At 40.9% G+C, this 13,098-nt stretch overlaps 1 protein-coding gene across 6 annotated transcripts in view; it reads right to left on the reverse strand.

Annotated features, from left to right (window-relative positions):
• Positions 1-13,098, reverse strand: part of CD226 (CD226 molecule) — an 89,555-nt gene that overhangs the window by 65,016 nt on the left and 11,441 nt on the right. Inside the window, exons 1-3 of one of the 6 annotated variants that reach the window (XM_005612974.4) lie at positions 10,421-10,941; positions 2,641-2,712; positions 1,995-2,333 (exon numbers count right to left, since the gene is read on the reverse strand). In XM_005612974.4, the coding sequence (XP_005613031.1) occupies positions 1,995-2,333; positions 2,641-2,686 (385 nt within the window). In that variant the 5' untranslated portion in view covers positions 2,687-2,712; positions 10,421-10,941. Of the gene's footprint in view, positions 1-1,994; positions 2,334-2,640; positions 2,713-7,039; positions 7,255-10,420; positions 10,942-13,098 lie in introns of those variants that run through there. The other 5 variants (XM_023647967.2, XM_001492420.7, XM_070275829.1 and 2 more) reach the window with 5 other exon arrangements.

Raw genomic sequence — 13,098 nt, forward strand, 5'->3', positions numbered from 1 at the left:
AGCCATTCTTACCATGAAATCCTCTGAATCAGTTACTAATTAAGAAATGCCTATGTGAAGTTAACACACATTTTGACATAATTTTGCATAAAGAGTACCATTTATCCAGAATAAGATATCCAATATATACATCTTCTATCCTAAACTTTCAGAAGAGATCCAGCTACCTGTTTTCTTTTTTAAAAAATAAAAATGGTATATATTTAAGGTATACAACATGATGATTATATATATTTATGTATATAAATGATTACTATGGTCAAGGTAATTAACATATCTCCTCCTCACACCGTTACCTTTTGTGTGTGTGTGTGTGTGTGTGTGATGAGAGCAGCTGAAATCTACTCTCTTAGCAAATTTCCAGCATTCAACACAGTATTATTAACTATGGTCTCCATGCTGTACATTAGCTCTCTAGACTGATTCATCCTATATCCATGCAACTTTGTACCTTTGACCAACATCTCCCCTTTTCCCCTCCTGACTGCCCCTGGTAACCAGTGTTCTACCTGTTTTCAACTGGTTGTTCTTTGACAGAAATTGGAATACCTGATCTGGGACTCAAACTGCAAGGGCTTGTCGACCAGGCAGGGAGGAAAGCCCATCTTGTTCTGGCCTTGGTGGCTCAGGTCACGTGTCAAATGGCTCACTCCACTTCAAGATCTTTCCAATTCTCTCCTGCAGTTGCATGGCTAATCAAAAGTGGACTAAAAACGTGTGCACAACGTCTAACAGGGGACTGCACACAACAACAAATGAGAACTCGAAAGGCAAAATGAAGTCTTTAGTAAATGAGTGTTTAACTAAAGAGATTTTGCCTGTTGGCACTCTGTAAGCCTCACTCATATGCACAAAATTATTCTTGAGCTTAGCTACATCCAAAGAGAAAGGGAAAACTAACACATGGAAATTTTCTTACCTCCTGTCCATTTAATATTCATACATAATGCTGTAAACTGTTCTTTTATAATATGGATCCCTTAAAAAGAAAGCACTATATCAGGTGTCACATAATGTGCTCTACTGGATGCCCATTTGGAATATAATTTGAGAGACACCAGAGAAGAAACACACAGTTCCAAATTATTTCCTTTCCTAGGCTGTTGCTGACATCTGAAAGTTCATCATTGTTAATTTTGTATAAAAAGCATAGGAAATAATAATGATAATAATAATACCTAACATTCTCTGACCACCGTGAGCCAAGTTCTTTAAATATATGATCCTAAACCATTCAGCAAAGAGGGAGGTATTATTAGCACAATTTACCATTCAGGAACCGGAGATTCAGAGGGATCGAAGAGCTCACATAGGTTATATAAGAAGTAAAGGCTAGAAAATCTAAGTTTTTCCAACATACAATACCCAACTCATGTGACTCAAAGGACTAGGGCACAAACACCAAACCACAAGCAATTGTAGACACAGCAGAAAATACATCAAGATATCATTCAATTCTTTCGGAAATGACAGTTAGTGATTTCTGAAGGGTTCTCTCCAGTGAAACTTGGGTGAGGCCAAAAATGGAGCCAGAGCTTGAACTCTGCCCAGGATTCACTAATGAATCTAGATTCAGTTTTATAGAAAGGATTCTGAAGATGCAGAAGCTGAAGCTAGCACCGAGTGCCTAGCAAAAGGAAAGGGTACTACATTGCTGGGACAAAGCACAAAGAGGGCGGTCTCTGGTTCCTGAACCCAAATGTTGCCAACATCAGTTTAATCCAGGCTCAAGATTTCACTAAGACAATATAAAACCTGTGCTTTCTCCCACTACATTCAAATGTGGAAGATGCTTCTACTCAGAAATGATAGCACATTAAGAAAAATGAAATTAATTCACAGAATTATTTCCTTGAAACAATAGTATCATAGAATCTAGAAGTGGAATTGGAAAACTCTATAAAAATATTATAAAGCATTTCATAGTTTCTACTTGGGCTTTATATAATCAAATGTCATAGATGGGTAAAAAGATAAATAAAATTTTCACTTACCGGGTGGAACCACCTGTATCACCTTTTCCCAAGGTCCATGTGGGAAAGTATGAAGAAAGCAGGAATAGAAGCCAACATCAGCTTCAGAGGCATTATGAAAGGACAGGGTCATATCATTAGGAGTCACGGTTGAATTTGAAAAGTAAACCCTATCAGCATAAGGCTGTCTTATGATCGCTCCGTAAGTAGGGTTAAAAATTACTAGGGACTCTTTCTCCATTGCATTGACCTTGAACCACTCCATCTGGGTTAAGGTGTCCGTTGAAGGATACACACATTCTAGAGTCATATTCTTGGCAAGTTTAACAGTTGTGTCCCAAAACATCTCTTCACACAGAACTGAAATATACAACATTACATTAATTCAATTAGGCTTGATGGTTGGAACACCAAATAGACATCTTAAGCTTATTCTAAGCTTTCTAAGACCTAGCAAGATAGTAAATTGAGATCACTGTAAAGCCTAACAGTTTCTACCTTAGTCTAAAAAGCTTTCCACTGCTGATAATTGATATTTGTAACTTGTAGTTTTTCTGAACAAGTAAGAAATTATCCAAGTCGACTAAAAAGCATTATAAATTCTAAATACATCACACTGTAAGACCAAAAAAGGAGTAAATTTTTTAAATGAAGACATTATCTTTACCTTTGTATACATGAAGAATAGCCAAGAGGAAAATAAGATAATCCATCTCTGGAAGCCGTTTGGGTAGATGGTCTATAAAAAAGAAAATTTTTATAGTGTTATATAAAGAGGCCCAACACCATGCACTATTTCCTTCCTCTCAGATATTATCAGTTGTGTCTTCTTTGTCTGAAGTATGAACACAGGAAAAAGGTCTTAGCTTCAAAGTTAGGTTTGCTCTCGTACAAGGATGGGCAGAATAGACTTACTTCTCTCCTGGGGAAGTAGCTTATTTTCAAGCTTTCATTTTCTGAAAAGATTCATTCATTGAACAAACGTTTACTGAGCATGTGCTCTGTGCCAAGCTCTGCTCTAAGCAATGAGGATACAACAATAAATTAAAAAAAAAAAAAAAATCCTTGCCATCATGGAACTTACTTTCTAGTGGGAAGAGACAGAAACTAAAATAAAGAAGTAAAAAACATAGCCAGTTATAGGTGGTAAGCGCACGAGGAAAAACAAAGCAGGGAAGTGGGGCTCAGGAAGGGGCTGGGAGCGTTTCCCTGTACCCCAGAAGGCCCAGGATGTCTTTACTGAGAGGTGAGAGTGGAGCAGAGACTGAAGGGTGAGGGGAGGAGCGTTTGGCTCCTGCGTTTGGAGGCTCCAACAGTGTGGACGCTCCACTGTGCATGGCCTTCCTCTCACCTCTACCCCTTTGCTGACCTCAGGCATTTGCTTTGAGGGTGTTGAAGGGACCACTGCAGGCCCTCCAGATACAAAAGCATTGTGGTTCGGCATGTTCAAATCTACCATTACGGTTGATTTTTTTTTTAACTTTTTACTTTGAAATAGTCATAAAGTCACAGGAACTTGCAGAGATAGTACGGAGAAGACCCATATGCCCTTCACTCAATTTCCCCCAATGGTTACATCTCATATGATCATGCTACAATGTCAAAACATGACCAGTCTCTTAGGTTCGTCATTGTTCCCTGCCCTCTCTTGTACAATAACAGTTCAATTTCTTAAGAACTTGTTTAGGAACCTATTACCATGTCAGTATAAAATATCTTATTGTCTCTATAACAAGAGGAATTATGCAAATGCATTTGGCCCCTGATGAGAGGATAAAAATAAAAGATGGATAAAAATTGGGAAAAAGGGGAGCAAGAACCACTAAAGATAATTTTGGCTAAGGCCAACTCTGAACCTCCTATGTAATTCAATCCAAAAGTTTACTAGTATGTGTTCACTGCTCAACAGCAGTATCTAACAGAGGAACTGTTTCAGGAAACATGAAATCAACAATGTAATAATAGTCAGAACAAAATTACAATGTGTACATATAACAATGTTATATGCTATGCTTACATAGCATTCTATTTTACAAAAGCTTTCACAGCTATGAGATTATTTGTGAAATAGTTAGACAAGGTATCTGTTATCTCTGTTTTCTAAGTAATTCAATGAAACAATCTGTTGAAAATTTTACTGAGTTGTGCCAGGTACCCTGCTTAGGCCCTGGAGATGCAAGCATGAGGAAGACATGGTCTCTGCCCTCAAGTCTTGTGTAATGTATTGAGTCCAACAGATTAAAGAAGCAATTTATTATAATGAAATTTGATGATTTCTATACAAGTTATTTGATCAAGTTTTATGACATCCCAGAGAGGGAATAATTCATTCTAATAGATTTGGGAAAGTTTTCCTAGAAAAAATGCACTGGATCTAAGCCTTCCAACCTAAATAACATTTTCCAACTAGAGAAGTGGGAAAGGGAGATAAAGGAGTGACAACCATGGGGCATTTTCAGGAAATGTGTGACTTCAGTCTAGCAGGTGGAGAAGCGACAAAAATGAAATTGGGTCTGGATTGAAAGTGCCTTGCATGACGTGAAAAGGAGTTAAAACTTGTCAGAAGACACGGCATCTTGCTCACATATGTAACTCCAGCACGAAGCACAATTCCTGGACATACGTCTGTGGTAGAAATAAACATAACTCTGAAAAGAACTTTTTAAAAAGTTGTTGTAACTGGAACAATTGAGACAAAAGATGACAGAGATTTGACTGCGTAGATAGATGGTGTGAGATTGTTTGCCCTTGTAGACTTTCTGATATGATTCTAAGGGCAAGTAAAAGCTACTGGAGACTTTTAGGCACCAGAATGACACGATCCAATTTAAATTCTTAGAAAGATAACCGAACATCACACATTTCCCTTTCCTTACTCTTAACAGAAACCTGATTTTGTTTGGGTATCCACTCCTTCTCCTGCTCACAGGGATATTACGACAAATCTAAGCCACTCCGCTAACAACCCTGATTAATGCGGGAGGCTGGAGCGGAGAAGGCAACTGCAGACTGAGTTGTCCCAATCAGAGTACAGGAGATTATTTCCATTCCATGTCAGAAAGACAGGTCTCCCTCCTCTCCCTCTGTCTCTCAATCTCTCTCTTTCTCTCTCTCATATTGGAATCTTATTGTATGTGAACAAGAAAAAATGTTGCCCCAGTTACTAGAGGCAGCCATCTTGAAGAAAATTAGCCTGAGGACAAAGCAGATGGCAGAAAGTGATGGGAATAAACTTGGGTCTCAGATGGCATCACTGAGCTACTAAATCTACCAACACTAGAGTCTGAACAAATTGTGTGAGATTATAAATTTCCATATCTTATAAACCAAAAAACTAATTTCTGTTACCTGCATCCATATATATCTGAACTAATACAATTGTTCTGGCTGCTGCTGAAAACTAGATTGGAGAAAAGCAAAAAAGGATATCAAGCTGTTAGGACATTATTGCCATAATCTGAGCAGGGTAGGCTGGTGGCTTGGACTAGGATGATTCCCATGGAGCTGAAGAGAGATGAACAGACTGCCAGGCCATTATCTATTACCATATAGACATGTAACAATAATAGATTTCCTTGACTCCATGTGTCCCAGTGAGAGTCCAGTTAGGAAAACAGACCCCATACCCAATGGTTCAGTAGAAGATATTTCATAAGAAAAACTACTAGGGGGGTGATGAAAAGCAAAAACAGCCAAACAGGGGTGAGGCAACAACTCAAAGAGGAGCGTAAGGAGGAATCTATTTCTGTCCTTAGGGTTAACAGGCCTAGGGAGAGCCAGGACTGCTCATTATGGAGGCTGCCTGACTGAAGCTGAAACTTGGAGGAAATGAGGCCCTTGTAGACATGTTAGAAAAGGTCAACGAATGGATCTGTCGGGAAAAAAAGCAAGTGACAGGCGAGAAAACATGCTCAGAGAACTTAAATCACTGCTACTTAAGAACATGTATGAAAAACTCACAGCTGATGCCATACTCAATGGTGAAAGCTTTCCCTCTAAGATCAGGAACACAAGGATGCCCGCTTTCACCACCACTATTCATATTGTACTGGAAGTTTTAGTCAGAGCAATTAGATAGGAAAAAGAAAGAAACGGCATCTAAATTGCAAGGGAAAAAGCAATCTACAGGTTCAATGCAATCTTTATCAAAATTTCAATAGCCTTTTTTACAGAAATGGAAAAGCTGATCCTTAAATTTACATAGAACTGCAAAGGGCCTTGAAAAAGAAGAAAAAGTTGGAGGACTAATACTTATCGATTTCAAAATTTAGTACAAAGCTACAGAAATCAAAATAATGTGATACTGGAATAAGGATAGACATAGACCAATGGAACAGAATTGAGAATCAAGAAATAAATCCATACATCTATGGCCAACTAATTCTCAACAAGGGTGCCAAGGCCCTTCAATGGGGAAAGAGTAGTCTCTTGAATAAATGGTGCTAGGACAACTGGATAGCCCCACTCAAGAGAACAAAGTTGGATCCTTACCTCACACAACATACAAAATTAACTCAAATGGATCAGCAACCTAAATATAAGAGCTAAAACTATAAAACTCTTAGAAGAAGACATAGGGATAAATCTTCATGACCTTGGATTCAGCAAAGAATTCTTAGCTATGGCACCAAAAGTATGGTCAATAAAAGAAAAATAAATCTGACTTCATCAAAATTAAAAACTTTTGTGCATAAAATGACATTATCAATAAAGTAAAAAGACAACTTAAAGAATGGGAGAAAATATTTGCAAATCATACATTTGATAAGGGTCTAGTATACAAAATATACAAAGAACTCTTACAACTCAACAACGAAAAGACAAACAACTCAATTTAAAAATAGGCAAAGGACTTGAAGAGACATTTCTCCAAAGCAGATATACAAATAGCCAAGAAACACATGAAAAGATGCTCAACATCATTAGTCTTTAGAGAAATGCAAATCAAAACCACAAAGAGATACCGCTTCACCCCCACCGCTTGTTGGTCTGGTCAATTCTGACTCCTCGTGAGCCTGTGGACACGAGAGCTGAGCCCTACCAAGTCCTTTGCACCATCCTCTCACCTTCCAGTGCTGTACCAGACAATGCTCTCTGCTACTCATAGGGTTTTCATGGCTAATTTTTGGGAAGCAGGTGGACAGGTCCTTCTTCCTAGTCTGTCTTAGTCTGGAAGCTCGGCTGAAACTTCTCCACCATGAGTGAGCCGGCTGGTATTTGAAATCCCAGCGGCATAGCTTTCAGCATCCCCGCAATACGTAGCTGCCACAGCATGACAATCAACAGATGGGTGTGGTTCCCTCACTGAGAAACAAACCCAGGGGGCAGCAGTGAGGCACTGAATCTTAACCACTAGAACCCCAGGGTTGGCTATAATCCCACTCACTAAGATGGCTGCAATCAAAAACAGGGAAAATAACAGTGTTGGAGAGGATGTAGAGAAAGTGCAACCCTTGTGCATTGCTGGTGGGAATGTAAAATGGTGCAACTGCTGTGGAAAACAGTTTGGCAGTTCCTCAAAAAGTTAAACCGGACAACCATGTGACCCAGCAACTCCACTCCTAGGGTTATACCCCAAAGAACTGAAAATAAGTGCTCAAACAAATGCTGGTACACCAACGTTCATGGCAACTCTATTCCTAAGAGCCAGAGGTAGAAACAAATATCCAGCAGCAGAAGAATAGATAACCAAATTGTAGCAAATCCACACAATGGAATATTATTCACTTATAAAAACGGATGAAGTACTGATTCATGCTACAACATAAATGAACCTTGAAGACATTTTTCTAAATGGAAAAACACAGACACGAAAGTTCACATATTGTAGAATTCCATTTACATGAAATATCCAGAATAGGTAAATCCATAGAGACAGAAAGCAGTTTGGTGGCTGCCGGGGGCTGGTAGGAGGGGCAAATGAGGAATGACTGCTTAAGCTATGGGGTTTTCTTTCATGATGATGAAAATGTTTTGGAACTTGATAAAGGTGGTAATTTCAGAACATTACAAATGTACTAAATGCGACTTAATTGTACACTTTAAAATAGTTATTTTAAGGTTATGTGAATTTTACCTCAATAAAAAAAAATTCCTGCTCGTGAATAGCAAGAATGCAAATCCACCTCGGGTCTTTCAGCTGCAGGAGCCACCGTATTTTGCTGTTGGCCTTGCATTTATTCACATGACTTGATCCCCCAACCAGCCAGTCTGCAAATGCCTCACGGCACATTCCAGGACCAGAGTCCGGTGGTGCACTCTGAGTCACAGCTTTGTGATCATGGCTGGAAACAAGTAATGTGGGAGCTCAGAGTCCAGGGTGTCAGACAAATGATTTATGCTATATCAAATTATTAAGTGCTTATTAAACAAATGCCAAACACATATATATCTATATAGTGTGTGTGCATACGTGAGTGTGTGTATCACCAGGAAAAGAAAGGAGGTAAGGGTTGGGTAAAGTATGAGAGGTGCTGATGAGAGGTAAGAGGCACAAAGGGACAAAGGAGATGTCTACTCCAGCATACTCACTATGGATCCTAAAAGAAATTCCAAGTCACATAGCCTCTTCCGCTCTCAAGGGCTCCTACCACCAGCCCCTCAGTGAACTCCCTCCCCCTGGGAGTAGGGAATCAGGTGTGGGGAGGGTTGTTGGGAAGGGGTGCTAGTTGATAATAACTTGCAGCCACCCCTCCATTTCCGAGGCGTCCCAAGTCAAGTCAGCGAAGAGAAGAAGAGAGCATAAGTGCACCGGCATTGCGAAGAGTCTGAAATCAAGGGACTGAGAGGTCATAGATCTGAAGGAAAGGTGCAGAAAGACTTGCAGCTGAAGATAAAGTTCAGCTGTTACAACTTTGCTAAGGATGAGCCCTATTTATCAACATCTAACCAAAGACAAATAGAGACTGCGCTTGAGCTATTTCTGTTGTGTAGGCAGCGATTTTTTGCATGATTTATGAAGAGATTTTGGCTTGAAGATTTTTTTCTAATAGAGCTGTCTGTATAAAAGAGCCTCATCCTCAAGGAAGTCATTAATCAAAATATTACTGGATCTCTCTACTATTGACACATCTCTGCTAACCACGTAAGTTGGAATTCATCTCACAAGCCTGCCTCGGACTGCAGGCTCCCTGGTGACCTGGGTTGGGTGACAATGTTGAGACGTGCTATTTCCTTCTTTCAGGCTGTCCTCACAGACATTTCTCCATCTCCCCAGCTTCATTGCTTCTGCTCTCTGTGACATGCTCTGCTTTCCCTCATATCTCTGCCCTTTCTGAACTTTGGGGGGATTCTAGTCTCTGCTCAGTTACCCAAGCCCGCCTTCCCCTCTCCAGCTGAAACACTTGACGTGTATGATGAGCAATCTGTTCCTGTTCTGATTCTATTCCTCACTTCCCTTCCTCACTTCTTCACCTATTGACACACTGGAAAGAAGAGGATTGTAAAACAGAAAGCCTGTGCTAAACTTTGAGGACAAATGACTGGGGCTGGTAAGATTACGGGTGTGGGGTCTTTGTTCCCTCCCTTTCTTTCAGATGCAGGAGTTTGACTCCACGCCTTTGGCTGGGATGTCCCGCTATTAAGAGGCTCATGCTTTCAGCAAGACTTCGGCAGGAGCATTACAATCTAGGTTTCTGCCCCCTGCCTCAAAATGTCTCCTTAAGAGAGTCTTTCCATTGAGGACTTGTGGTTTCCCTCAGACCGTGATGCCCTTAGAACTCCAGCAAGTCATAGACCTGCCCCCAGGAGTTAGACTTTCCTCTGAGCGAACAGTAAAAACTCCCTTCCAGTCAAAGCAGAGACATCAGTTTGGATTTGGTGGGGATCCTCAAGGACAGGGTTCTGCCAACTACGGCCCGTGGGCCAAATCCAGCCTTCTGTCAGATCTTCGTAAACAGTTTAACTGGAACCCAGCCACGCCCATTGTTTACATATTGTCTATGGCTGTTTTTGTGGTATGATGAACAGTTGTGACAGAGATCATCTTGCCTCCAGAGCCCAAAATACTATCCGACCCTTCACAGAAAAAGCTCGCCAACCCTTGCATAGGAGAATAAACAGTTGGATGGTGAACATTTAGTATATAAGTTCATTCTTGCTCCGTGTTCCTTGAGGGCAGCAAGGTTAAGCCTTACAGCCCAGACACAGGAAAATTAGCTCAGTCTTCTTATTCTCCAACCATGCTATCAGACCTATTATAAATACGATTCTAGAAATCGGCTGAGAAACAGTACTTAAACGACACCCTTTTACTAAACTACACCCATCATTGAACTTACAGGTTTATAGAGCATCAGCCTGTCAGCTAATTACAGGCTTCCCATAGCTCTCTTTTCCTGCTGTATCTGCTTGTCGTGCCATTTTATCGACAGCCCCACTCTTCCGCACACTATTAACTTTAAAAGTGTGAACTCAGACACATCCGACCTTTTTTCTAGGTTACTAACCTTGAGACGTGAGAATTCTGCTGGCTCTCAGTTCTTTCCCAGTGTATCTTGGTGAAGCCTTGCTGTTTTTCGTGGCCTCTTCGCCTCACCCCTTTCTGTCACTGGCAATCTCCCCGCAGTACTCAGTCAGCACCAAGGAGCAGCGGGGCCTTCGGCCCAGAGCTGACTCGTCCTGGGCTCTTGAGCGCTTCTCTGCACCAGAGCTCCTTCAGGTAGGAGCCAAAGTAGATCACTAATATTTCACTCAGCAGGGTTTTTTGAAGGATTAAAACCAGTCAAGAAGTGTACTTACTTCTGGAAGCATCTTTACCATTTTACCGACTCATCCTCATTCCAAACTCAGATATTGTTCTGTCTCTCTCTTTTTCCCCTTAAGATTCTACAATTAGAAAGGTATACTTCTCATCCTCTGTTCTAACTCTAAATTGAAACTACACGCAAAAAACTTGAAGTTGGTTACTTTGCCTTTTCTTCCCCATTTGTTTTCCTGCCAATCAAAGCACTTCATATTCAGAAGCCTCTTAAGTTCAGGAAGCTTCTTATCTCTGCCCGTATCTAACTGTGTTTTGATCCTACCTTCTAGATAACTCCTTTTGGTTTTGCTCTTTAATCTCCCATTCTCTGACACAAAAAATGCATGAGTTGATGTTTCCTAACAACTGTCCCCACAAGTTGGCAGCTTCCGTGTCTTAGAAAAACAATAGTTTCTAAGTTGTTCCGGAGGACAGCAAAGTTAGTTTTATTTATTCTTTTGATTTACTAGGTAATGGAGGTTCCCTATTGGTTAAACGACCATGAAGGATTGTGCCCGAGGTTGAGTTCATGCAATTGGTAGAAATAATGGAGAGGGAGGAAGGTGTGCGGCAGAGAAGGTGCTGGGGGCTAGCCTGCTCTCACCTTTAGCTAAACATCACAGACGCTGGTCTGCCCTCTCCTGTGGATGGCATGTATGTCTGAAAGCATGGAAAAAGAAAATGAAATGCTGTCTTTCGTTTCACAACTTATTATGGGACAGAGGAACCTTTCTAAAACATCGACCTGACTTATGTCACTCCCTTCAATAGCTCATCATCCTCAGAAGAATATCCGAACTTCTTACTGACTTACAAGGCTGAACGCGATTGCTCACTGCCATTTTTTCCAGGCTCATGTCTTACAGCTTTGCTCACTCCATTCTCCACTCCAGACCCACCTCATACTTTACAACTTGAGGAACATAGGATTCTGATGGTCTAGGGCCTTTGTACATGGGGTTCCTTGATGTCTCTTATCCTTGCTCCCATCAGCAGATCTCATCTCAGATGTCCCTTATGGGGTCCTCTTCCTGAGCCCCCCAAGATTGCATTAGGTACTCTGCTTGCGAGCTCCCTGAGAAGCCCAGCTGTATCCTTATTGAAACACTATCATATCCTTTGTAGTTGCCCATTTATGTGCTGCATTTCTTATTATAGCCTAATAAACTCCTTCGAGGCAGGGATAAAGCCCATCCACTGCTCTATCTGCAGAGTTTTGTGTGGTTTCTGGCACGTAGTGGGTGTTCCATCAGTTCCTATCTGTTAGGTTTTACAGCATGTGCTCTATACACTAACTACAATGTGGAGTCCATCCTGTTTCTAATGTGTGGTTTTTTTCTTTTGCGTCATCTATTTCTCCAATGAATAAGACAAAAAGGAGCCTTGATCTAAAATGCACGTTGATTTTGCAGGACAAACCTGAAGACAAACTTTCCTGATTTGGGCCAACTCTTTCTCAAAATGACTCAATGGGCCCTGAATTGAACCTCAAACATCGGCTGGAACAGTTGCTGTCTACCCGGATGATTCACATCACGTAGAATGTCAGAGGCTGTTGTAACGGTAGATGCTACTTACATGCACGGATCTAGGCTTGAAAATTTGTTTTGCCTACTCCCTGACTCACAAAATCCAGATTAATACAGGCTAGATGCTTTCCCCAAATTAATCCATCTTTTATAATCACTTCCAATTCATATCCACATGCAAGCACACATACATCATCGTCATCAACATTGTCACCGTCACCATCATCCTCCTCATTATCACCCATATTCCATAATAAAGTTATTGCTATTATTAAGGAAGTAAGAATGGAGACAGCTTTTGCTGTTTCTCTGTAGGGTCCATCCCTTCTGGTTTCTTGAGCTACTTCTTAGGGCCTCTTGAAATTTTGGAATATAAAGAACCTAACAAGTAGCTTTGTATCTGTTCCTGCAGGGATATAGGCATCCCAGTATCTTGGCCCCAGATATGTAACATGTTCTCCCCAACATGAAGCTACATAGTCTTTTTTTTTTGGATGAGGAAGCTTGGCCTTGGGTTAACAGCTGTTGCCAATCTTCCTCTTTTTGCTTGAGGAAGATTGTTGCTGAGCTGTGCCAATCTCCCTCTATTTTTATATGTGAGATGCTGCCACAGCATAGCTTGATGAATGGTATGTAGGTCCACACCCAGGATCCAAACCTGCAAACCCCCAGCCACTGAAGCAGAGCATACGAACTTAACCACTACACCACCAGCCCAGCCCCGGAAGCTCTATCATCTTACTCAGCAAATAGGGGAAATGGTAAAATATCACTTGATCAATCATGAATCCCAAAACAAATGATAAAAAACATCCTGAGACAAATGAAACTGCCTTATGCCTCCAGGGAGTGGTTG

This window comes from Equus caballus, chromosome 8 (assembly GCF_041296265.1).
Source record: "Equus caballus isolate H_3958 breed thoroughbred chromosome 8, TB-T2T, whole genome shotgun sequence".
NCBI classification, from domain to species: Eukaryota; Metazoa; Chordata; class Mammalia; order Perissodactyla; family Equidae; genus Equus; species Equus caballus.